Source organism: Podarcis melisellensis, assembly GCF_964234715.1.
Source record: "Podarcis melisellensis genome assembly, chromosome: 15".
In the NCBI taxonomy this organism is placed as follows: domain Eukaryota; kingdom Metazoa; phylum Chordata; class Lepidosauria; order Squamata; family Lacertidae; genus Podarcis; species Podarcis melisellensis.
The window spans coordinates 32,011,767-32,038,106 of NC_138532.1; the positions used below are offsets into that span (position 1 = coordinate 32,011,767).

The window sequence follows — 26,340 nt, forward strand, 5'->3', positions numbered from 1 at the left end:
AGTACACATTTAGGATCTGGTCCATTCATGTTCCGCTTTTGGATCATCTTATCTTCCTTCCCCCACACCCAGGTTTGAAAAGCCTCGCTCTGCTCTGCATGTTGCCAGAAAGCGAATCTTTACCCGAAAAGGGGATACTATCAGTTGAAAATTCCACAGACGGCACTAGTGAGAGAGCCATGGAAACCGATAAGGCAACATCTGCATCTTTCGCCCACTGCAACGTAAATATATATATTTAAAAATGCTTCAATGTAAACGAAAGAGGCTTCAAACTGGTCCCTCTTTTGGTGTCGTTTTTTATGATTCTCTGCAGCTGTAATGACTGCCTGTACCAACTTCTGTGTAGATGGTACCTTCCAGATGTTTTGGACTCCAACTCTCTTCAGCCCCAGCATCCTGTGGCCATGCTGGCTTGGTCTGCTGTGAGTTATAAACCAAAACAGCTGTAGGATATACCGGGTAGGCAAAAGCTGCCCTGCCCTGCAGATTCTTGCAGCTTATAAGCAGATAAGGCAGAACAGGAGGGTGTTGACTCCTGTTTTCTAGAAGGTGGGAGTGAGCTCCACATTCACAGCAAACGATTAACAGTGGTATACCTTCACATGTGAATATTGTTATTGATGAAGAATCCTATTTTAGTTAACAAAGAGAAATGAGAGGTGGGTGGAACGAATGATGGCTTCCCAGGGCCTGAATCTGACTTCACCTTGGTTTTGTGTATTTGTGGTAATTTCAGGCTGATAGCTAATAGTTCAAAAGTGTAGAAATCAAAGGTCTCATCTCATGAGGAACATGGCAAGCGCACCCATTCATTGAGCGCACACGTCATCTTTCCCGCACACCTACACTGCCAATCACCACCACCCACTCCCTTCGCTTTTCAGCTGGGGAGTTTCCTCCATCCCAGGAAGGATGGAGTACAGCCTTATCAAATTCCTTATGCTCTGGAAGTTAGGGACCCATCTGGATCAGGACTCAGTGGAAACAAATCCCTCTGGCTGAGGGGGGAGAACCTTCTTAAGGCAGCCCAGTTTGGTGAAGTTGAAACCTGCAGGTTCTCCACCCTGCTATTTGTTTTAGCTTTTGACAAGTCAGGCTTGCCAACTGCATAAGAGCACTGTTGCAATTTTCACCTCTCCTTTATTCGTAGGGGAATGGAAACGCTGGTGAAACCCAGGCCTCTGCAGATACCGAAGAAGCGCAGAAAGTGAAAACGGAGGGCAAGCCCTCCAACGGCCTTCCACTGAAAAAGGAGGTGGTAACACAAGAGAGAGAGAAGCTTGACCTTAATTCAGATTTTCAAGCGAAGGAATCTATATCTGCAGGTAAAGATCACTTCCTTTTTGGTTCCTGGAATTACAAGTCACTACTCTGTTTTTAAATGTCTTTCTCCTTTATCATTTGAACATGTATCTTCTAAGTTGGTGGCTCTGTCATTGTTTGGCATCAAAATTACTTTGCGCCTGCAGCTGGTAATAACATGTAGTCGATAGTAATCATTTTTAAATTGCCTAAAATGTACCAAGTGCCTTTCAAGACACCCTAGCCAGCAGCCTTACAAACTATATTTATCTTAAATGTGGAGAAATGAGTTGGTGGAAGGAGAGGGAATAATTTCTGAGCAGAAGTTTATGCATGTTCAGAGAACTTAATAGAGGAAAGGTAAGTGCTAGTCATAGTTTACCAATATGAACATTGCAGTAAGCCTTGATTAGCACTAAACTGCAAATAGGAAGCGATGCTGTGCTTGGGAGTGCAGGTGGCTTGGAGGACTGGCTAAAGTGAGGCTAGATGCTTCGAAGATGTGCTGCTTCACACCATGCATTGCACCAACTTAGAGGACTTTTAAAGGGGTTATTATTATTATTATTTATTATTTATTAAATTTGTAGCCCGCCTTGCATCCGAAGATCACAACATAAACATACAAAACAACAACACAAAACACATAATAAGAACAAGAACAAATAAAAAACCAACACCACCCTCCTACAAACACGTTTAGAAGGACATAGAATGTTAATCAGACAAAGGCTTAGTTATAAGAAACAACCACTTTTGCCTGGTGCCTAAAGCTGTATAATGAAGATGCCAGGTGAAGTTCCATGGGGAGAGCAGTCCATAAGTGGGGAGCCACACTCTGGGCCTCTTGTGGGGGAGACACAAGAAGGCTCTCAGGTGATGATCACAGGGTCTGGGTTGGTTCATATGGGGAGAGGTGGTATAATGCGTGGCAGTAATCTGGCTTACGAGGTTACCAGAGCATAGGCAACAGAAGTTAGGCTATCCCTGTCCAGATAGTGGCACCACGGGACTACCAGCCGAAGCTGATGCCACCTGAGCTTCCAGCGACAGCAAAGGAGTATCCCTAAGCTATGTACCTGCTCCTTCAGATGGAATGTAAGCCCATCAAGGGCAGGCCACCTCTCATCCATTCTTTCTAGGGAACCACCCACTAACAGTGGCCCAGTCTTACTTGGACTGAGCTTCGGTTTGTTGGCTCCGATCCAGTCTATTGCCAAGGCAAGAGAACGGTCTAGCACATCCATTGCCTCACCTGCAGATATAAAGGAGAAGTAGAGCTGTGTGACACCAGCATATTGCTGACAGGGTACTCAAATATCAATCCATGGCTGTATCCTCAGTGATCTGAGACATGCCTCTCAATACCATCTGTTGGTGATTAACCATGATCTACTCATTTCCTGTGAGGGGCTTCCCAGGGGCATCTGGTTGGTTGCTGTAGGAAACAGGACTCTTGGTCCTCTGGTCTGATCTTGCAGGGCATAAGGAAATATAAGGAAATATAAGGAAAGTTAAAGCTAACCACGGTTATCGCATTGCAGATGCAATGCTGCACCATGGTCAGTGCCAAAAGCGAGAGAAAGTCAAGCACGCGGAGGGAGCGCACTGTGAACCAGCTACCTCAACAGCAATGACAATTCTGCAATTTGGAGAAATTTATGTTGCTTTCTTTTGTTTTGCAGATGCTGAAGTTGCCGACATTTTGACTCCATGCCGAGCTGAAGCGAAAGCAATGCCTAGCCAAGAGGAGATATTTGCCGAGTGCTCCCAGAAGAGGATTCTTGGGTTGCTGGCTGCCATGTTGCCTCGCTTGAAATCAGTAAGAATCTGCACAAACTGGGTGAAGGGAAGCCAGGGAGTTTCTGGGTGGCAAGAAGATGGAAGTGGGTAAAGCAGCTGGAGGAGAAGAGGGCAGAGGCTTGACAAAGAAGTCGGCGGTGGGGGTGTCCTTTTCCCATCCTTGGGACCCCATCAAACCACCTGAACCTGCAACTGGGTGTGGAGAGTGCAGCTGACTGCTGAATGGGACAGCCTGAGGCTGATCCATCCACCTTGGGCCTGCTCGTAAAAAGCAGAGGTGAATAAATAGCTGGATAGACAGCCCACCTTGGATGAAGGCAGGAAACAGACTGAGTGAGGACAGGAAAGAGCTATGTGCTCTTGACTCAGAACATTTCTTGCCTTGAAGGCCAGGTGTTGACTTGTCACCCATTACAAACACATTTGTTTTGGGACACGGGTGGTGCTGTGGGTTAAACCACAGAGCCTAGGACTTGCCGATCAGAAGGTCGGCGGTTCGAATCCCCGCAACGGGGTGAGCTCCCGTTGCTCGGTCCCTGCTCCTGCCAACCTAGCAGTTTGAAAGCACGTCAAAGTGCAAGTAGATAAATAGGTACCGCTCTGGTGGGAAGGTAAACGGTGTTTCCGTGCGCTGCTCTGGTTCGCCAGAAGCGGCTTAGTCATGCTGGCCACGTGACCCGGAAGCTGTACGCCAGCTCCCTCGGCCAATAAAACGAGATGAGCACCATAACCCCAGAGTTGGCCACGACTTGACCTAATGGTCAGGGGTCCCTTTACCTTTACCTTACAAACACATTTCAGGTGAGACCAGCAGTCCATTCCCAGCTGGAAGTAGGCAAAAACTGGAAGCGGAGAACAGGAGTGAAGCACATCCCCAGTCCTCTGATTTCCTGCCCCCTTCTCCCCTCTCTGCAGGATTCGACGATGTCTCTGATGAACCTGGACCAGATCCTCCCGCTCATGTTTCAAGTTGTGATCTCGAATGCTGGCCATTTGAATGAAACCTACCACTTAACCCTGGGGCTCCTAGGCCAGTTGATTCGGAGGCTGATGCCTGCAGAAGTAGACGCTGCCGTGACCACGGTCCTCTCGGCCAAGCACGGCCTCGTTGCTGCCGATGGGTCCTCTGTGCCAGAAGGATGGAAGACGACCCATCTCCTCTTCAGCTTGGGAGCGGTTTGCCTGGACAGGTACATAGAAAAAAGTTTTCCTCTGCCTAATCCTGGAATAGGGAACCGTAGGTGGACAGAAGTTATTGCAGGCGGTCTCCCCGCCTGCAAGAGCCAGTGCAAGACACCCCCATGGACTGGGGCACTGGGCAAGCACAGGATCCACTGAGCCCCTAGCTGGCCCTGCTGTTGCCGTATCACTACAGTAGGCCTGATCCAGGCCTCTTTGCTGCACCAGCCTGGACTCTGGCATAGTGAGGGGGCATTTACCCGTCCCCATTCTATCCTGGCAACATGAGCTGGTTAGTGGAAGCTGTTATGGTTTGTGGTTCAGCTTTGTAGGTCTTCAGAAGGTGACGGTTTTACCCTGCAGCAGTGAGCAGTACCCCCTCACCCCAGGGGTGGTGGAATTGGCAAGGTGGTGGCAGAGAGGGCATTGGAGGTGGGGCTAGAGGCTGAAGTGTAACACCTTCTACTGCTCTTGATTGCTTTCAAAGCTATAGTCACATTTCTTTGTATTTGTGGTTCTGAGTTTTCACAAGATATCTCATTATCGGTAATAGCTGGGTCTAGTTCATCAGTTTTGTTGAATTAATTAAATAGTTTTGATTGGATTTTGAATGAATGTGCAGTTTATCATTACTGTTTTGAATTTTTTGGTGTTATTATCATTCTTAGCGGGCCGTGTAAACGACTACAGTATCCTGAATAATGCTTTTTATTGGGCAGGGGGCAGGGGGGATGAGTTTGTGGACCCATGGAGGGGGCAGTAGCCCAAAAAGATTTGGGGACCACTGCCCTAGAGTGTACCAAGCATGCTGTTTCTATGGGGGGAGGCCAGCTGTCATTTCCAAGAAAGCTTGTCCACCCTTGATTAAGGTATCTGCTAAGCATCAGAGGGAAGTGTGCCTTTGCTTGATCATTGGAGTCATTTGTCATTTTGGCAACCTCACTGGTGCATGAATAGCGCACACAGACACACAGCTAAATGGGCTGCTCAGCCTAAGAAAACCCCAAACTTTTTGTTTTGCAGCCGGGTAGGCCTCGACTGGGCATGCACTATGGCCGACATCCTCCGAGCCCTGAACGCCTCTGCACAATGGCACAATGTGATTGCTGCGTTCACAGACCACTGCATCAAGCAGCTGCCCTTCCAGCTGAAACACACCAACATCTTTACCTTGCTGGTACTTGTAGGCTTTCCAGAGGTGAGTGCGTTGAGCTTTAGAGCACTGCCGCTGCGGAACCATTTCCCAGGGAGCGCTGCCACAATTGCAACAACGACAACAACAAAAATGCATTTTGCTAGGGCAGGGGAGGATGAATAAAAGTTAGTTGTGGTCAATCCTTGCCTGGAGTTTGATCTCCTCTCTGCTCTCTTTCTCTCTCCGCTGCCTACAGGTCTTGTGCATGGGGACCCGGTCTGTGTATATGGACAACGCAAATGAGGCCCACAACGTGATCATCCTCAAGCACTTCACAGAGAAGAACAGGGCGGTGGTTGTGGACATGAAAACACGGAAGAGAAAAGCAGGTTCTACACCTCTTCCTTTCAACTTAATCTCAGCATGATCCTCCTTTCCTGCACCACTTGGTTTTGCTCTTAGCTGCCTTCACAGTCACAAGGGCTAGAACACTTCCTTTTTTTTTCTTTTTTAAAGAAGTGGCTCGTGTTAGTTGGTTAACAAATGAATGAATTGTTTTACTTCCTTCACACAGAACTTTCTGCCTTGCCCTTCTGGTGTCCTTTTGCCATTCAGGGCAACAGTTTAAAATCACAACACCACAACAGCGTATTAAAATGCAAACAGTAAAAACAAATGCAACACCCAGGTTGGTGTTCAACTTAAGCTTTACTCAGAATAGACTTGTTGAAATTAATGGCTGTAATGAGGTCATGTTCATTAATTTCAATGGGTCTGCTGTGAATGGAACTTAGCTGCATACCACCACCCCGCAAATAAAATGCACATCATTACAAATCCATATAAAGGCATAGATCACAAGTAAAAATGACCTTGGCAGGCAGAAGGAATCAAAATGTTTGAATGAATGAATGAGAGTGATGGCCACACAACACGAAGACTGTTGTGGAACCCCATGAATCCTATTTTCTTTTATTATTTCTAAGGCAGTTCATTTTTCACCGTTGCAGGAAATTAATGGGATGGGATTTGAGAATGGGTTTCAGGTGTTTGGTTCTTTGCACGCATCGCCATTTTTATGCATTACTTTTCTAGACAGAAGCTCAGAGGTGGCTGCTTAAACAGGGCACGTTTGGCAAAATAAATGCTGAGGCACCACAAAATCTCTATATTCTACCTTGCTGCCAGCATTGGGGTTATTTTGATGCACGATCAGCGTCCCACTTTTATGTATACCTGATTTTGTTTATTTTTTAAGCGAATAGAATTGATGTTTGGGTTGATGCTCTCCGTGGAACACTTGGGGTGTTAGGTCAAGGTTGGCCCCAGTACTGAACCGGGCCACGATCCCCAGCAGATACCTGCACAGTTACCTCCTTCCTCTGCTTTCTAGTGAAAGACCTCCAGCTGGTTCAGCCGTGCGGAGAAGCCGATGACGAGTCTCGGTGCCAGTTGCGGCAGTACCTCCAGCACTTTGTGTTCATCACCAGCCATCTCCTCCAGACCAGCATCAACAGCAGCTTTGCAGAGGCTGTGGAAGCAACCTGGGTCTTATCTCTTGCCCTGAAGGGGCTATACAGGACGCTTAAGGTACAGTATAGCGTGGCAGGTACTATATGCGGTGGATATAGGCGGCCAAGCCAGTGGTCTTCACTACACCTTATTAGAGCAGGGTTTTGGCAGCTGTTGTTGGACTACAACTCCCATCATCCCCGACCACTGGTCCTGCCAGCTAGGGATGGTGGGAGTTGTAGTCCAGCAAAGGTTGGAGACCCAAGTTTGGGAAACCCTGGTTTAGAGCATTAGGATCCCGCACTCTTCAGCTGAAAAGGCTCCCAGAGTGGCTTACAGACAAGCCATTAAAACTAAATGCCCCCTGCCCTCTGGCTTACAGTCTAAAAAGAGAGAACATATCACACAAGGGGAAAGGAATAGGGAGGGAAGAGGGGGAAACAAACGTGAAATCTGTTTGACTTTGGAAGTGGCCTGTAGAAGAAAGCAGGGAGGTGCCAATCTCAGTCCAAAGAAACAAGGGGGCAAACCTCAGAAAAAGGTGCTGGAAGAAGATTTGCATTATTCCTGGTCGCTCCCTATTTCTTCGTGCGCCCAATGCCTTTTGAATATGATATTGTTGTTCAGAGGCAGGAATAAAAAGCGGTTCAGAGAGTATAATTCAAGCAGCCAAGTATAAGGTTTAAGATGTAAAGATTACACGAAAGCCACATCATGCAAGCAGTTTTCCATCTGGGCTGCGATACATCTGGCTTCAACAGGTTTTTCTTCTCTTTTCTCCCCTGTCTTTGGCAGATGCATCCCTTTGAAGAAATTCGCACCGCCTTCCTTCAGACGGGTCTGCTTAAATTGCTGGTGAAGAAGTGCAGCAAAGGAACAGGCTTCAGTAAGACCTGGCTTCTCCGAGACTTGGAGGTAATGCAAGGGCTTCTCCAATTTGGCGGGGCTGCTGATCCCCTGCGTCTGAAACGATTCCTTTTGCTCATCTGCGGTAGCTCTTTCCAGTCCTCCAAAGAGAACACACGAGGGCTCAAGCTATGCAGGGGTGCAGAGGAGATCCTTGCACCAACCTTGTCTTCTTCCTCTTGTGACCATTCATGCATCAGTTATGGAGTCTGGAGGGGAGACTCTTAACTGTGTTCCTTTTGAGCCTTATTTTGAACACCTAAACAGGACTAATTCCTCTTGAGCCTCCTGCCAGTCATTTTTTTAAAAAATACATTTTTATTTCCCATTTTCCCATTTTACATTATTCAACAATAAATATAAATCACACACAAATCCTGTAATGTTTTCTGCGACTTCCCTCCCTCCTCTTCTGCAGTTTCTTATTTTTCTGTCAGATTCTCTTACTGCATATCTTAATTTATCCTTTTTAGCCATTTATCTGTTTTTAATTCCCTTAAAATTCTTACTGCTCATGTTTATATCAATCCTGCTAATGTTTTTAATTGTTTACAGTCTGTTTTCATATAGTCAATAAATTTTCCCCATTCTGCTACAGTTTATCATCCTGATCTCTTAATCTTCTGCTAAGTTTTGCCATCCCTGCTTATTCCATCAATTCATCTCTTTTGGGGGTCAGTTCCTCTTTCCAGTTTTGTGCATATATCATTTGGGCAGCCATGGTAGCATAGATAAATAGTTCTTTCTGATCTTAGTTATTTTAAGCTCCCTCCCCCCGACCCAGTTCATTATAAATCATTTCCCAGAAGGCCTTTGCAACCTTACAGGACCACCACATGTGAAAAAAGTACCCTCTTCCAACATTTATTGGATTTAGACTTACACATTTCTGCCAGTTTGCTAGGCATCAAATACCATCTATACATCAGCTTCATGTGGTTTTCTTTTAATGCGTAAGCATGCTGTAAATTTTAAATCTCCTTTCCAAAGACTTTCCCACGCTGCCATATCAACATAATAACCTATATCTCCTGCCAGTCCTTTCAGACAGTGCTAAGATGGGTGGGCCTAACTCTGTACAGGGCAGCCACATATGTTGCATTGATTCAAATATTGACTGCAATTGCAGTCAGGCATTTACACCCCCATCCTTAGCCAAAAAGGCTCTGTAGCACCCTTCACCAGGCTGGTGCCTTCCATATTTTTTGAACCACGACTCCGATCAGATATGGCTACGCTGGCTGGGATGTATCAGAAAGTTTTAATGTTTGACATTCCCCCCCCCCCCCAATTTGCTGGAAACCACCTAGAGTGGAAAGGTTTAAAATTTGTTGTTGTTGTTGGAGCTGAAGTCCCAAACATCTGGAAGGTACCAGGTTGACGAAGGTCAGCCTACAGGTTGTGTGGCCTGGTTGGTCTGCCACCGACATTCTAGTTGCATTTTGTCTCTTTCAGATCTTGTCAATCATGCTTTACTCATCAAAAAAGGAGATAAGCTCCCTGGCGGAGCACAAGAGCCCAGACCTTGGTGAAAGGGACCAGGATCAAGCATTGGATCAGTCTGCTGTCACTCCCACGGATGCTGACCAGAACAGGCTCGATCCACTGGAGGGCTTGGATGAAACCACCAAAATATGCTTCCTGGTACGCTTTTGACATTTATCTAGCAACAGGCAAGAATCTCAGAATTGTAGAGTCGGAAGGGGCCACAAGGGTCATCTAGTCTGACCCCCCAGCAATGCAGAAATCTTTTGCCCAATGTGGGGCTCAAACGCACAACCCTCAGATTAAGAGTCACGTGCTCTCCCAACTGAGCTAGCCCAGGCCCCCAAGCAGCACAGTATGTTAGCTCACATTGCACAGATCGGGTCTTATTTCGAGGGTGGGGAACCCTTTTCAGTCTGTGGGGTCACATTCCCTTCTAAGGAACCTTTGGGGGGTGGAACACATGCGAGTGGTGGGCAGGGCCAGAGGCAAAAGTGGGCGGAGCAAGAAGTGTAAGATTTACCTTTGTGCAGTTGGCTAGCTTCCAAACATATCCAGACCTAGGGACTGGAGCCCACTTCATCAGATGTGTGAAGTGTCTTTCTCTGAAATGAACTCTAGTCCATAGGAGGAAACCTCTTAGTCTTTGAGGTACTACTGGACCACAGTTGCTGATGCTGTTTTTACATCTTTGTTCAGCAGCTTTGGGTGAAGTTCTGATGGTTCTCAGGATGAACTGATAGATTAGGCAGCAGGAACTTCCCTTTCTGTGGCCCCACAAGATACTAACAAAGAAAGCTTAATGAATGCATTGCTTAAATGTGCTCATGAAACCCGATTTCAAATTTGGGACTTCCAAAGGCTGACTCACACATACAACACATGCAATTCCCACACCCATTGTTGAATCATAGTCCCCCAGAAGCAAAGAGTAAAAGCATTGACCATTTCCCTCACTTTTTACCCCTGCTGAACTTTATTCCAGATGACCCACGATGCCCTTGACGCCCCTCTGCATATTCTGCGGGCCATGTACGAATTGCAAATGAAAAGGACCGATTCTTTCTTCCTGGAGGTCCAGAAGAGGTAAAGGAGTTCCCAAGGCTAGCTGGAAATGAGGAGCTGGGTGGGTGCATGCACCGGCTTGACCGATCAATGTTGGAACAAAAGGACATGTTTTGAAGGCGTATGAGGCCGCCACCTTGCTGGAGCTGAGCACATCTGGGGTCTTGGCCAGTGCTTTGGGTGGGTGACTGCCTAGGAAGCACATGTCTGCCTTCTTGGGTTCCATGATGGAAGAAAGGTGAGATAACAACATAAAAGGACAAATAAATAAAAGAGGAAAAGAGCATTATGGATACTACCTTTCCAGGAGTGGGATGGGGAAGAAGGGGTTGCTTGTGTGTGTTTTAATGAACTGATATGAGGAAGAGTTGAGTACCTTTCTAAAGAACAGTATTCACCCAATGTGGTGGTGGTGTTGTTTAGTCGTGTCCGACTCTTCGTGACCCCATGGACCCCATGCGCCCAATGTAGTGCAGGGAATTACATTGTGCAGAGGAGCATTCCTCCTCTGAAGTGAGTCAGCCAATGAAGGCAGTCCAGGCACAGGCCTTGGTGTTAGGTTCTTCCACTATAACAAGAGCAGCCAATGTAACCCACTGTAGATGTGTGTCGGACACCAACTTGGGAGCAACTTGGGAGCAGGGCTTTTAGCATGGCTGCCCTGTTTCTGCCCTGTTTCTTCTGGAAACAAGTGAAGATAATTTTGTTCCAACAGGTTTTCCCAGTGGGATAAAGGGGTCTTTACCATGAGTGCTCACTCGTTAGAGTTTTAGTTTTCATATAAGTGCATTTGCCATTTTCGTGCTTTTAAGCTGTTTTTGAATTACCTTGTTTGTAGATGATCTTGAGACAGTGGTTTAGAAGGCGATTAATAAACTAAGTAGAATAATGATAATCCTGACCATTGGCCATGTTGGTAGCTGGGGATGCTGGGAGTTGGAGTCCATCATCATTTAGCGGGCAGCCTCTAGGCTTTCCCTGTGCTGTATACTCCTTCCCCTTGGAGAGCAGCTAAGTGATAGGTTGGCTTCTTGCTGTCAGCCAACTCAGCTCTCCACGCCATTTGCATCTTGCAAATTAGAGCTAGGAGGCATTAAATACTTAACTGCTTTGCAATCAGCGTATTCAAGATTTCAGCAAACAAAAGCCTTCCAGGGGAAGTAGCATCGGGGATGTAAATGGAGAAGGCTTTTCATGCAAAGATCCTGTTTTTTATTTATGTTTCTGGAATTTGACTGCAAAATGCTTGGGTGTGCCCTTAAAGGTTTGACGGTGATGTGGTGACAACGGATGAGAGGATCCGGACATTGGCTCAGAAATGGCAGCCCAGCAAGTGCTTGCGGTCGGAGGAGCAGATTTCCAAAGCGCTCGATACGGACATGATTATTGTGCCATGTCTGGTGAGTCTTCCACGTACGTCAGTGTACTAGGAGCACCTAATGCACATACAATAAAACATTTGGAAGTATTCAGGTGGGCAAATAGCAATGAATCCAGCATGTCCAAACTGCAGAATCCCAAGAATTGGGAGTATACAGAAGAAGGAAGAAGCAATACATAAATACTCAGTTTAGAAAGGTTCATAATGTCTACTCCAAGAGTCACACTAGTCTCCAGTGGCAAATGAGTGTGGCTGATTCGGTGAAGTGTAGTGGTTAGACTAGGACACGGGAAGCCTCAATTTAAACCTCCCCACTCAGCCAGGATGCTCAGTTGAGCTAAGAACTGCTACCCCTCATCCTCAGCTGCCTCACAGTAATGTAAGTTTCCAGTCCATAGTAGCTATGGAAAACAGCTGCCCCAAACTATGTGGACTGCATCTGCCTAGGAAAGCCCCAGAGTGGTAAGTGGTGTTGGATTTTGAAGTGAAATATAACCCCGAATCTCTGCAGCCTGCTCCTGTTTTACAGTCCAAGCCTGCCCCCTGCAACAAGGCCACAGAAGAATCCAACCCCATCACCCAGAAGCTCATCACCAACACGGAAAGCGACCTCCAGCTCAGCTACGCCAAGCAACGTCGCACCAAGAGCTCCGTTCTCCTGCACAAGGAGCTGGACTCCAGGAGCAAGAAGGCCGTGCGCGGCTACCTCTACCGGGTCAACGATGCCACCGCCGTCCTTTACGCGAGGCACGCCTTGGCTTTGCTGTTAGCCAAGTGGCCCGACGACGTGGCGATCAGTGAAGAGATGCTGGAGCTCAGCGGTCCGGCTCACATGACGTACATCCTGGATATGCTTTTGCAGCTGGAGGAGAAACAGCTGTGCGAGAAGGTAGCAGTTTTTTCTGAGAGAAACACACACACACACCCTCCTCCCCGGCATATTGAAAGATTGTGGCTTTGGAAAGGGCTCTTTAAAACCTGCCAGAGAATACATTCAATCAATTAAAGTCCCTGCCCCACAAGCTTACACCCATGGCACACAATGGAAAAGGGACAGGGAGGGAAATCAAGCTGAGGAACCAGTTCTGAAAGGGCTGTTCTCATATTGACCAGCTGACACCGTTTAAGGGTGGGAGGTGCCTGATGGAGCTGGTCTTGCAGCAAAGCTGATGGAATGAGCCTTTTGCTCCCCATTTCCCACAGAGGCATCTTGAGGGAATGGCTGCCCCCAGGTGCCAGTCGAGGTGAGAAGTCTGATGGGGGCTGGCCTGTCTCAGCAGAGCTGATGGAGTGATGATGATACCAACTGTGCTGCATTTGCAAACCCGCCTTCGCCTTCTGAAGCCGGTTTAACTTGTGCTCTCTGCAGATTCTCCTGAAAGTGCTCCGCGGCTGCAACGAAAGCATGTTGGCGACGATGGCGTTGACGGCCTGTCAGTTCATGGAGGAGCCCGGGATGGCCGTCCAAGTGCGGGAGTCCAAGCACCCCTATAACAACAACACAAATTTTGAGGTACTTCCCCCCCCCTCCAGCAGTCTGACATCACCTGTATGAAATTACGGTGACGGCCCCCCAAGAGCTGGGACGTGGGCAGGAGAGAGAAAATGGCCTTAATGGCTTTACTGACGAAGGCAGGTTTCCAAGTAAAGCAGGCACAGGGAACCTTTTTTCGGCCACGTGCTCTTCTGGGCAAACTTCTGGACAGGGGGTGGGGCTACATGCCAGTGGTGGGCATGGCCAGAGGCAAGAGTGAGCAGGGCAGCCAATGTCAGCTAGTGACTACATGCCCTCACACAACCCTCTCTGCCTCCACCCTTGCAAGAGAGAGACTTCATCCAAGTACAAGGACACATTCCATCCAGGCAAAAACCCTTAAGATGAGCAACACGGTCTTGGCTTTAGTTTCCCCATGTGCAAAACGGGGTGTAGCAATTCTTGCCTACCTTCTGAGGTGGGTTGGATGACTGGGATAATTTATGTGTAGGGAATTTTGCAAGTGGGTGCTACAACCTGTGGCTCCTTTGTGGGACGTGGGAAGGAGCCACACCGGGGCAGCTCCAAAGAGCAGCGCTGGGAGGCAGAAGAGGTTTTGTTGAATAGAAACTGCCTCCCCCTCTTTGGGCAAAGTGTGCTCCTACTAGCTATCAGCTGAGAGACGGGTCTGAGTGTGCTTTGCTCCAGTGAAGAAACCAGGAGCCCACCTTAACCTCCTGATTGTTCCTTTGAAGCCTTCCCCTTATCCACACCTGACATATTGTGTGAAGACATTGTGGAGCAGGAGGTATGACTTCCCCAGAATGGCCCAGCGGGCCAAATGAGGAAGCCAAAGTTTGCCCCACAGGCCACAGGAGCCTCCCACCCCTGGAGCCCACCTTTTTTCTCCGCGTGAGTCACTCTTACCTGTCTCAGCTCTCTTAATAATGCACAATGGAGACCTCCAGAGGAGTGAATCATGCCTGGGCAGAACAAGCAGAGTCCTCTTTAGAACATGGGTCGTTCTGGTGCATCTCAGCCGTGGGATGATTCAGCCACCCGCAGCGCAGAAATCCATATGGAGGAGAAGCTGGAGGAGTGAATTGTTCTGAAGAGCTGCAGAGAGCAGCCACCTCTTAGCGTTCCAGGCTCATTGGAGCCTTTCATTTTTAGCTTGTTTGCTGCGAGAACTAAACTAAGCTGGTTCATAGCCTGCAGATTCAGGATATGAAACTTGAATCCATAGAATAGCATTTCCCTTTCGGTGTTTACCTTTCAACCAAGGTTCTTCTGTGCCCTCGGGTTTGCCACTCCAAACACCCACCCTGGCCGCCATTATAATTTTGAGTCAGCCAGCGTTCCCTCTTGTTGGATTCCTTCCCGTTTTTGGTTAACAGCAGTGGTTAGGAACCTTTCCCTCTCACCTTGGGCAGCTTTCTGGGGCCCTCACCTCCAGTGATGGGCTGTGGCCCCAATTCCCCACATGCGCTCAGCTGTCTTTGTGGTGTGCATTGGTCCTCTGTTAAGCTCGGCACCTGCTTTCTCCCGCAGGATAAGGTTCACATCCCTGGTGCTATATACCTCTCCGTCAAGTTTGATTCTCAGTGTAACACGGAAGAGGGCTGTGATGAGCTAGTTGTAGCCAGCAGCTGCGACTTCATCCACGATCGGCACACCTTCAGCGGGCCTCCGCACAAGTGGACAGACTTCGAGCTTCCAGGTAAAGTTTTGCAGCATTGTTGAGGAGAGGGGAGACCCTTAGATAAGCTAGCAAACATAGCGCTGACACTCTCTGGTGACACTGAGAAGCCAGAAACATTGATACAGCTTAAGAAGCAAAAGTCGCCTAGGTACTAAATGAAACCGGGCGTACATGAACTGTGATGCTCAGATGAAGGGGCTCCTTCCACAGGGCGGGAGCAAGTCTCTCTAGAGCATAGTTTGAGACACTGGCAGTTTAATAGGAGCATCTTTTTCTCCAGTTGACAAATATTGTCAGTGGCCATTATATAAAAAAGAGAGTTGGTTCTTGTCACCTCCCTACACAGTCTGTTCCACTGCATTAACTTCTATGACAGCATCAGACCCCACACTTCTCCCTCCCCAACCGTCCATCGTGAATGCAGAACACTCTCCAGTGGCGAGGCACCTCCAGTTTTGTAGCTGCCAGAAGAAAAGGAACTAGCCTCACTGGTCACTTGTTGGGTGTCCTCAGGGAATGGAGCCAGCAAGTGGGTTCAGTGATATTATTTGAGAGACTAGCTGAAACCTCCTGAAGGATGAATTGTATATTTTTATATGATTTTATTACCTACTCTTCGCTCCAAGAGTATGTTACGACATCAAAACAACATTAAAACAGTTTCTTATTTATTTGTTTGTTTATTTTAATGAAGGTAAAATAAATAATAAACAAACAAATATACACTTGAGGTGTATATTTTTAGGGCCCACCATATTTGTATTGGAGTACCAAGTCATTCAAATACCTGAAAGGCTGCCTCCTTCCCTACAGACCCTCTCGGGTGCTCTTAGCAGTTCCTCTGCTCTCATTGTTGCCTCCAGCTGTGGAGGCAGAGCATAGCCCTCATGGCTGGCAACCATCAATAGCCCTCTTCTCCTCCATGAATGTGTCCATCCTCTTTTAAAGCCATCCAAATTGGTGGCCATCACTTCCTCCTGCTGGAGCGAGTTCCACAGTTTAAATTCCTCCCTTTCCCCTTTCTGGAGTGGGCTCAGTTTTGACCTAATTTCTTCTCCCCACCACCCCTTAGCTCTCATGTGTTTCGTTCTTTTAGCTTGGCAGAGAACAAAAAACACCATATGTCTTCTCCTGCGCTGTGAGTCATCGCTTCCTTAGCATCGTTGGGGAGAGGTTTATTAATGTAGAGAGAGTTCCATAAAATCCTGCCTTTGTTCAGAACATGTTGCCTGTCAAAAATATTTTTAAAAGATGCAGAAAACATGGCAACGTATTAGCGATTTGCTAATAGCAGACGTTTCAGCATCTGGGATCAGAATCCTGTTTTGTCTTGCAAATTACCTTTGAAAAAACAAACCGCTCCTCAGTGCAGAAATTTTTGAGCAATTTCCTTTGCAGCGCTGAATTCTGAAAAGTCGAGATGGTTTTAGGGTTGTGTTTGAGGTGTGTTCAGGAGACAGTACTTCCTCAGTAATAAAGCCCTTTAGGCCATGACATTTTTCTTATTCTAACTTCTTTTGAAAAATGAGATCATGCTTCTCCATGTAACACACCGGATACTGCCAGGAATCCGAAAAACAGCAAAACACAGACATGCAGCTTGGCCTGATCCTCAGAACTGCCCCTGCCCCTTTGCTTATAGTCTGCGTTTTGAGCGAGATTGTCTGTGTCCCTGCTTAAGAGAACGCTTTCCTTCGCTCTTGTAACAGGGGATACCCTCTACTATCGATTCACCACGGACATGAGCAACACAGAATGGGGTTATAAGTTTACAGTGACGGCAGGTCACCTGGGGAGGTTCCAGACAGGTAAGTGCTTTTCAGAGCCACGAGTCAAAGATCGTCGTAGTCTCGCTTTTCTTGTGACGGGTCGGGGATCTCAGGGAGCAAAGCCTGTTGTTTTTTCTTTCTCAAGATAACACTGGGCAGTGGAAGAGAGGGGGCAATAACCCAAGAATGTGTTAACGCAGCATGGGTGTCGCTTCTGTGCAGAGCGCAAAAGGTGTTTGAAATAAAACATTACGATTCATGCAAACGGGAGCATGCATTGATAAGAACCTAAGAAGATCATGCTTGATCAGGCTAGTGGCTCACCTTGCCCAGCATCCTGTTCTTGCATCAGCCAGCCAGATGCCTCAATGGGAAACTCAGAAGCAGGACCCGAGCACAAGAGTGTTCTCCCCTCCTGCGGTTTCCTGCAACCAGTATTCAGAAGCTATGGAGGGAGAGCATAGACGTTGTAGCTAGTAGGCAGCGGTAGCCTTCTCTGCCATGAATTCCATAAGAGTTCACTGTCCTATGTGCCACCTGGGGCAAAAACTTGAGGGCGGGCAGTTTACAATATCTTAACTCAGGGCTGGGAAACCTATGACCCTCCTGATGTTCCTGGGTTCCAGCTGCCATTAGTCCCAACCAGCATGGCTAAAGGTCAGGGAAGATGATGGGTCCAGCATCATCCACAAGCTACATGTCCCCCCTCATTGCCCTTGATAAATCAACTGTTATTTACTAGCTGCCTTTGCTTATTGGTCTGCTCTTTCGATTTCCGCCTTTTTAATTGCTGGTTGGTTTTACATCGTTCTATGCACGGGCGTGGTTGAAAACATTGAGGCCAGCCTTTGCCTCCCTGGCTTGTTCCAGATGTTTTTGGGATACAGCTCCCATCTGCACCCAGCTTCGTATAGCCAAGCTGGCTAGGACTGATGGGAGTTGTAGCCCAAAACATCTGGAGAGAAGGCTGGTTTAGACAAACAAGTACCTGCGTCAGGGTTAAGAGTAAGAAGTTTCTTCTATTAGGGGACAAGTGATACAACCTGTTCTGAGGCTAGCTTTACTAAATATGTTTATAGAGGACTTTCTGTTTCAGGAACTACTAAAGCCTTTCCATATCTGCAGCTAGAAATCTCTTGACGCAATACTGTATTGGGAAGCAGCTTCTAACTCAACTCTAGCGACACAGTAGAGTTAGGCTATACAGTAGGGACATCGCTCTTGCAGAAAAGCATAGGAAGCTCTAAGAAACACAAAGACTTAACCACCCCCCCAAAAAAAACCACCACCTGATTTTGAAACTGTAAGGTCCATGTTTATTCAGTTCACTGGAAATGTTTGTTTGGTCTCCTCGTTATCCATGGCTCGCTTCAGGACAGTCTGTTAAGACAAGAGACTAAAAGGCACCTTCTCTAAACAACTGTACGACCTGCTTAGCATTTCACTGTCATTTACACTGAGGAGAAGGAACACATCTTATCGGACAAGCAGAATGGCATTACGGAGTATGCAATGTACGTATTTTGAATTCCAGGCTTCGAGATCCTGAAGCAGATGCTGTCGGAGGAAAGGGTCATCCCCCACATCCCATTGGCCAAAATCTGGGAGTGGCAGGTGGGCGTGGCCTGCAGGCAAACTGGCCACCAGCGACTGAAGGCCATCCACCTGCTCCTTAGGATAGTCCAGTGCTGCAGCGAGAGGTATGCCTGCCAGTCTCAGCTTTGCTTTTCCCCACTAAGCTTCCAGTCCTTGTGAAAAGCAATAAAATAAAATAAAAAACATAACCCCCCCATCCCCACCACAAAGATAGCAATGTTTTCGTGTCTCGTGATTTCTTTTGAAATATTATTTCATGATTCTGAAGGCTGCTCTTTTAATCTGAGATCTGCTTCCCCTGCCTGATGTGCAGAAAGATGGGCTTGGCTAGTGATAAAGGCAAAAGAAATGTCATTTGAAATGGGTTTGAGCCACAAATGTCTGTGTTGGTGCTCCTTCTCTCCCTAAGCTCTGGCCCATTTGCCACAGAACTTGGCCATTGGAGGCCTGGTCTACCCACTGTGTTCAGGAAATCTAATACTGTGCAAGGAAGTGGTGGGATGTGGTTTATCATGCAAATGCCTCTGCTTTTAAAATCAGCGGCCAGAAGAGTCATTCTGTAAGCCAGATAATACTGGGATATATTCAAGGTCCTCATACAAAGCACCTGCTTTTATTATTTGCTTATATAGAGCACTTGTTTCCCCCGCACTTCAGCCAGAAAAGCTCCCAGAGTGGCTTACATACGATCAATGCAGTCCCTGCCCTGCAGGCCCACAGTCTAAAAAATACAAATAAGTTCCTTCCCAGCTCTCCCACTTGAACTAAGACAGGATGTAACTTACAAATCTAGCTCAGTGCCATCTACCTGTCCCAGCAGATGCTCACCAAGGTTTTTCTCAGTCCTGCTGTATGGAATCCTTTAATTCGCAGCTGGTCCACTTGTGGCTCTGGAACAGTTTATAAAACTTCATTTTATGTGACCTCCTGAAGCTGCCCCACTCTTCCACCTCATCAGACTTCCACCCTTACTGTCTAATTACTCCCCTTTCCCACCTCTGGATTTGTGTGTGCGTGTGTTGCACCAAAGTCAGAAAGGAATTGCTCTCATTAGATTTCTAGAACATCTGAGTCAACCTGCTTAGGGAACTCAAATCAGAGGTGCCCATGTTGAAAATTGGAAGTAGAGCAGCCTTTGTTTTGGACTTGTTAAATCTCCAGCTCTGCCCACCACCAGCTTACGTTATACCATGAAGAACTGGTTTCAAATCCATACTCGGCCATAAAGCATACTGGGTGACCTCGTGCCAGTTTCTACCTAACCTATCCCACAGGATTGTTCTGAAGGTTAAACCTGGGGTGGGTGTGGGAACATGAAACCACCTACCCTCCCCTGAGCTCCTTGGTAGAAAGGCAAAGTAAAACAAAATAAAAATACATGAATATATTCCAATCAGGAGCTTCAGAAATCGCACCTAGGGAAGCTCCTATTTAAACTATGGAACTCCCTCCCACAGGAGGCAGCGATGGCCACTCACTTGGATGGCTTTAAAGAGGATTGGACAATTTCATGGCTGCCGATGGCTGTCAGCCATGATGTCTCTGCTCTGCCTCCACAGTTGCAGGCAGCAGTGCTTCTGAATACCAGCTGCTGGAAACCATGGGGCCTCTTGTTTTCGAATCCCACAGGCCACTGTGAGAGCAGGATGCTGGACTAGATGGGCTTCTGGCCTGATCCAGCGGGCACTTACGTTATGTAGTTAGGAAGTGAAGAGGGCTTTTGCAATCAGACTGGGACTGAGGACAGCTGTTCTTCAGAGTGGCAGCCCTTTTGTGTTAACTCAACCCTCCTCTTTCTTTCAGGGACTGTGACCTCACTCTGCTGAAGCCGCTCTGGCACCTCTTCAGCCGCATGGAGAACAGCATGCGGCAGGATGTGACCAAGTCGGGGATCCTCCTCCCGCTGCACCGGGCGCTGACCGAGCTTTTCTTTGTCACCGAGAGCAGAGTTGCCGTAAGCACTTCTGCCTTCTCCCTTGTGCTGGGAACAGCTGCTGAGCCATCGGGTTAGACCAGGGATGGCCAAACTTGGCCTTCCAGCTGCTTTGGAACTACAATTCCCATCATCCCTGATCACTGGTCCTGTTAGCTAGGGATGTTGGGAGTTGTAGTCCCAAAACAGCTGGAGGGCCAAGTTTGGCCATCACTGGATTAGACTGTTCTTCCTCTTTCCTCTTCCTCCCTCCCCTTCACTTTTGTTTTACTTAAGAAAAACCAGGGCTTTATCGGGTATAGATCGCTATCAGACTGAAATTAGTCATGCTCTTTCCCCACCAGTTGTAATGGAACGATGACTTTGCTTGTAGGGGTCTCCTGTTTTAACGCTGTTCTCAAAGCGTGTTTGAAAAGGGCACTCTGGTCCTGTTGTTGCATCTTGCAATTCAGGATCAGTTTGTAGTCCCTCCCTCCCTCCCCTCCCTCCCAAACCCCCCCCCCCAAGCGTACCTTTGAAATGAAGTTACAAAACTTGTTCTGTATGTTGGGATCCCTGGGTGAGTTAGTTTATTTCCCTCATGCAATGCCGTTATGAAAACACACTCGCTGCGAAAGCTTGTTCCTGGATTTTGCTCCTAGCTCTCATTCACACTCTCTGCTTTTAGGAACTTGGATCTCTGCAGGATTACTTGCTTGCCTTAAATACGGAAGACCATCTCCACCGCTGTACAGCGCAGGTAAAACCTCCAGGAGCCCCTGCTGATCTCCCCTCCTGTCCCCAAAATTCTTCTTCAGCAGAGGCTGCTTTTCTGACAGGTTTGCCTTAATTGCTGTGCCCTGGAGACTCTTGAGACAAAAGAGCAGAGCTTTGGGTTTGGGCAAGGGAGAGACATTCCACAGGGAGACAGAAAGTATTAGGAATGGGGAGGGGTGAAGCTCTTGGGAGCATTTTAATTGGGCATCGTTCTCATAAGACACAGGAGGCTCTTGTCTCCTCTGAGATAACTCACATTATTTTACCAAAAGAAGACAAATTTAGAAACTCAAAAGTCAGCTGCAGCATGAGAATAAACAGTTGGACACGTGACGTGACTTCTCAATCTGAAACAGATTTAGTTTGAGTCCGACTGGACAGGGGTCGGGGTGGGGCTGTTCTCCCAGTCCCAGATGACGTTGGGCTCCCAACTCCCATCAGCCCCAGTTGGCATGGCCACAGTGGGCCCTGGGGGTGATGGGAGTTGTAGGCCAGCAACATCTGCAGGGTCCCCCTGTCCCTGATATAAGTGGAAGCCTGTTGGGATGTGCCCATCTGGTCCAGCATCTGATTTCCTATAGTTCCCAGAATCCTCTGGGAGGTTCATAAAAAGGGCACAAAGTCAATCTCCTTTTCTTCTTGTTTGCCTCACTCTCCCACCTGCTATTTTGGGGGTATGCTCCCCAAACCTTCTGCTTCCATTCAGCTTGAGGTGTGAATTACCTCAGTATTTTGTGCCCTGTGCCCAGATGAAACATATGATGGCCCTCTCTTGGCACACTGCTGTCCCTTCGTGAACAAAGTTATGACTTCCCAGGCAAAAATCTTTTTTTTTTAGAACAGGTGCCATGAAATTGGAGAGAGGGCATGGTAGGGAAGTGCTCTCTCTCCCACTGTCCTCGCAAGACTACAGTGGTATCTCGGGTTACAGACGCTTCAGGTTACAGACTCTGTTAACCCAGAAATAGTGCCTCAGGTTAAGAACTTTACCTCAGGATGAGAACAAAAATTGCACGCCATTGGGAGGCCCCATTAGCTAAAGTGGTATCTCAGGTTAAGAACAGTTTCAGATTTAGAACGGACCTCCAGAACGAATTAAGTTCTTAACCCGAGGTACCACTGTATTTTGCGTGCTTGGCGATTCCCTTGAGCTTTGCACCTGCCATTGCCCTTGAGGCCCTGTGATTGGTGGTGGGCACAGTCAGAGCGCCCCTGTATTGCTCGCAAAGCAGAAAAGTGCTATTCAAGCAGAATGGCTGTGTTGTGCCTCCATGGCCGGAGGCAGTAACTGCTTCTGAATACCAGTTGCCAGAAGCCACAGGTTGGGAGAGGGCTGCTCTTGTGCTCCCGTCCCAATTGCAAGCTTCCATTTGGGGCATCTGGTTGGCCACTGTGAGAACAGGGTGCTGGGCTAGATGGCCCATTGGTCTGAACCAGCAGGGCTTTTCTTACACTCTTAGGATCATAAAACAGTAGAACAGTAGACTCCAAGGATCATGTGATGCAGGAATCACAGGTAAAGAATCCCTAACAGGTGGCCATCCAACCTCTGTTTAAAAACCTCCAATGAAGGAGAGTCTACCGTATTCTGGGGGAGCCCACTCCAATCTCAAATAGCTCATACCATTAGAAAGTTCTTCCTAATGTTTAGTTAGAATCTCCTTTCTTGTATTTGAATCCATCGGTTCAGATCCTGCCTTCCAGAGCACCAAAAGGCAAGCTGGCTCCCTCTTCCACGTAAACAGCCCTTCAGGTATCTGAAAACGGCTCTCATATCATATTCCAGTCTCCTCTTCTCCGGAGAAATCTCTTTGAATGGGAATATGCTGAACCTCAGCAAGCCTTGATGCTCAACTCTCCCTTTCTTTCCCAAACAGGCCCTGAAAAACATTGCTGCTCTTAGCCTTGCCATTAACTACCCCAACAAATCGACGAGCCCCTGGAACGTTTAACCACAGGCTCTTTTCCGGCTCGGAGCGGGGATGGTCCTTGCCTGTAGGAACCGTGGGGGCGAGCGTCCTTCGCCCGGTGCGAGTACCAGAGAAAGGAAAAGGGGGGTCCCTTCTGCTTCCGTTTATGTGCACTCCGCGGGCAGCCAGCCAGTCAGTCAACTTTCCGCCCCGATGTAGAATCTGTAAAAGCAAAAAGCGCACTCCCAAGGAAAAAAGGGGCACACTCTCTCTCTGGAGCACCTTTGCGCGTCACCTCGAGTTATGTATGCACTTCTATTGTAGCATGTCTGTGGAACAGTATTTACTTTCTCTGAATTTCGGAAGAATGATACGCGGGGAGCAAGAGGGAACGAAGACCTCCCCCAAAGAAAGAGATGCCAGGCCTTCTTCTGGCTACCACCCCACCCTCTTGCCATCTCCCCACCGCCACCGCTCGCCCCTCCTTACATAAGCTGAACAAGGAACTGAAATTGACTGGTCGAAGCATCATTTCAAACTCAAAAGCTGGTCTGGCCCATGATAACAGGATTGGCCAAAGAAGCAATGGAGGAATCTGGAAGTACAGGAAGGCTGAAAGAATCCTCAAGGCTGCTGCTTTGGGGTTTTTTCCCCCTCCTCTCTGAAAAGCTGGCTGCAACCCCAGCCGAGGAAAGAGGAGGAGGAGGAATCTGGAGGAGACCCTTGGTGAGAGAAGGTGACACTCCTGCTTTTCCGCTAGATGCTCTCATGCTGCTGGCAGCCACGGCTTCTTGCCTGTGATGTAGAAGTTGTGGCCTGGATGTTGTCCCGGTTGCTCTGTGAGGAGCCACGATTAAAGGGACAGGCGCTTCTTCCAAGATGGCATCTGGAAGGGGGACGGAGGCGGACGGTGGGGATTCTCTTCCCCTCCACTCTGAATGCTGGCAGTGCAGGATGTGTCCAGCTCTTGAGCGATGAGCGAATTAACCCGTCTGGCTTCACACAGCAATAACCACACCGTTCCTCCTGAATGTGGAATGCGCAGGGAAAACCCCTTGGGTGAAATAAATGGGCTTTAATCTCTTGTCCTGGGAGGGGGAGCCGGGGTGAAGGAGTTGCTTCTCCCCTCCAAGGGCAAACTTGCATGAAAAGCAAGGTGCTTGTGTGTGGCAGGAAGAAAAGGGTGTTCCACATTTGCCTCCACGTCGCTAGCTTTATTTTTAAAATTTCCTTTGCCCTCTGCCATGCTGGCGAGAGACCTCTCTCCTCTGCTTTGATGTCTCTTTCTGGAGTTTCTGAGGAACAGTGCAGCTGGGTGAGCAGGAATAGCAAGGTAGCCGCCCTGTTTGTCAAGGGGACTCTCTGCCCAAAAAGCATTGCCTCTCCCCAAGGGCAGAAAGCGCACCACGGGGTGGAAAACCCATGCTGTAGTTTTCGTGACAATATTTTAAGGCGGCGGCAGGTTTCTCCTTGACTTTGAGTGAAAGGAAGGTGATTGCAGCAGTGGCTGGAGAGGCGATGAGAAGGAAAGGATTGTTCTGGGAGTAGCCTGTATTGAAAGGCTGGCGGAATGTGGCTAGGAAAAGGGGCAAGAAGAACCTGGCTGGCTTGAGATGCCGCAAAAGATGTTGCTTGTGCAGGACACGCTCCCTGAGAGTGGGAAGACACAGCTGCAGGAAGTCTTCCCTTCGACAGCGGGAGCCCTGCTTCGGGGTCCTCCAGGTGTTTTTCGACTACAACTCCCATCATCCTGGACCATCCACCTTGCTGGGTTGGGGCCGAGTCCAACGATACGTGTTGGGCCACAGCTTTCTCCCATTCCAGGGTGGATCGTCTTGCTAAGCATATCAGGGGTGCATCAGGATCAGCTACCGCAAAATGGCAGGGATCTTGTGGAGCTCACCCTGGCTGCATCCAAAGAGATTCACAGGGATCACTTTTCGTGAAACGATTTTGACCTCTGAGGGTGTCAGTTGCAGGAGGAGCAACTTGTTGGAAAGGTACTGGGACTCGTCAGAGACACAACGGCTGGAATTTCCGCTCCTTTTTTCTTTTTAATTCTCTCTCCACCTGCTCCCTTTCAACAACAACCCCCCCAAAGACACATTCTGCAGAGTCATGGTATGTACAAAAGGCTTCTCATTGTCTCTGTCATTGCTGCTGTCCTCACTTCCATTTCTGATTGGCTGATAGGTTTCCATGTGGCCTATAAAAAGCAAATGGATTGGATGGGACTGGCCCATGTGCAGTCCTTGTTCCCTACATCCAATGAGGGGTTTTTGAGCCAGTAAAGAGCACCTTGCATTTCAACCCTGCTTCTTTCTGGAACTTCCTATTCCAGTGATGAAGATGACTTCTGCCATTGCCTTACATTGGCTGCTCTTCACATTTTTCTGCCCCACACCTCAAAGATTAAAAAAAATAAAATTAAAAGATATTTATGAGCTTCCTTTTTACTAGAACAGCAGTGTGAAGAGGCAGGTTATGAATTGAACTAAAGTATTTTAACATCCCAGTTCCTCAGAAATCCTTAGGAAAATGCAAAATCCCAGATTTGAGTGAGGGAGGGGGAAGAGAATAAATTGTGCCTATAACAATTATTGTGTGTGTCGAATTGCATCTTGTTAAGAAACCACCAACATTCAAACATAGCTCTCTCTTTTTTTTTTTTTTTGACATAAACATTTGACATGGGTGGTTGTTAATTTTCCTTTGTTTTGTTTTATTTTGGCGTCATGAAATCTAATCACTTATGGAGGGGGGCACCTCCGGTTTTGGTTTAACATTATTAAAAGCAACCCCTTAGATTTATTCTTGTTTGGTTTAATGTGTATTTTAAGGAAAAGAAGATATAGATGCAGTGGATATATGCAAATGGAGAGATATATTGTAAAAAAAAATCTATTAAAAATGGAAGTACAAGGATATGCCTATTTATGTGTGTGGTTATTTTGCTGGGTGAGTGGGAGCCTGTTCTGCAAAGTTGGATGGATTTGTAGCAGTTTGGATTTTAGAGCTTTGATTGCAACTCCTGCAGAGACCGGGAAGGGAGGGGGGAGCGCAGAAATCACATAATATTATAGGATGGCAAGGGATACCAAGGGACACATAGCCCAACCCTCCTGCTGCAGTCCAGGAATCACAGCTAAGGAATCCCTGACAGTTGATCACCCAACCTCTGTTTAAACACCTCCAACAAAGGAGAGCTCACCACCTTCTTAGGACATCCCTTCCACTGTCTAACAGCTCTTAGCACCAGAAAGTTATTCCTAACCATATCTATCTATCCCACTAAGAGCTCCCCGGAGATCTTCTTCCTCGGGCTCTCCTAACCCTAGCTTAGAAACCTTTCCAACCTACTAGATCCCTGCCTGGGGCCAACCAATCCTCTGGCCAGGCCAGCACCCCCACTTGGCCCATGACTAATTC

At 47.7% G+C, this 26,340-nt stretch overlaps 1 protein-coding gene across 2 annotated transcripts in view; it reads left to right on the forward strand.

The window, feature by feature from the left end:
* Positions 1-25,836, forward strand: part of ZZEF1 (zinc finger ZZ-type and EF-hand domain containing 1) — a 72,971-nt gene extending 47,135 nt beyond the window's left edge. The window contains exons 37-55 of one of the 2 annotated variants that reach the window (XM_081890097.1): positions 73-224; positions 1,154-1,328; positions 2,991-3,127; positions 4,024-4,298; positions 5,311-5,485; positions 5,679-5,811; positions 6,816-7,012; positions 7,730-7,849; positions 9,296-9,484; positions 10,311-10,411; positions 11,655-11,790; positions 12,283-12,660; positions 13,141-13,284; positions 14,797-14,965; positions 16,657-16,755; positions 18,251-18,416; positions 20,116-20,266; positions 20,913-20,984; positions 22,879-25,836. In XM_081890097.1, coding sequence (XP_081746223.1) covers positions 73-224; positions 1,154-1,328; positions 2,991-3,127; positions 4,024-4,298; positions 5,311-5,485; positions 5,679-5,811; positions 6,816-7,012; positions 7,730-7,849; positions 9,296-9,484; positions 10,311-10,411; positions 11,655-11,790; positions 12,283-12,660; positions 13,141-13,284; positions 14,797-14,965; positions 16,657-16,755; positions 18,251-18,416; positions 20,116-20,266; positions 20,913-20,984; positions 22,879-22,953 — 3,044 coding nt within the window. In that variant the 3' untranslated portion in view covers positions 22,954-25,836. The remainder of the gene's footprint in view (positions 1-72; positions 225-1,153; positions 1,329-2,990; positions 3,128-4,023; positions 4,299-5,310; positions 5,486-5,678; positions 5,812-6,815; positions 7,013-7,729; positions 7,850-9,295; positions 9,485-10,310; positions 10,412-11,654; positions 11,791-12,282; positions 12,661-13,140; positions 13,285-14,796; positions 14,966-16,656; positions 16,756-18,250; positions 18,417-20,115; positions 20,267-20,912; positions 20,985-22,878) is intronic. The other variant, XM_081890098.1, reaches the window with a different exon arrangement.
* Positions 25,837-26,340: the final 504 nt, after the last annotated feature.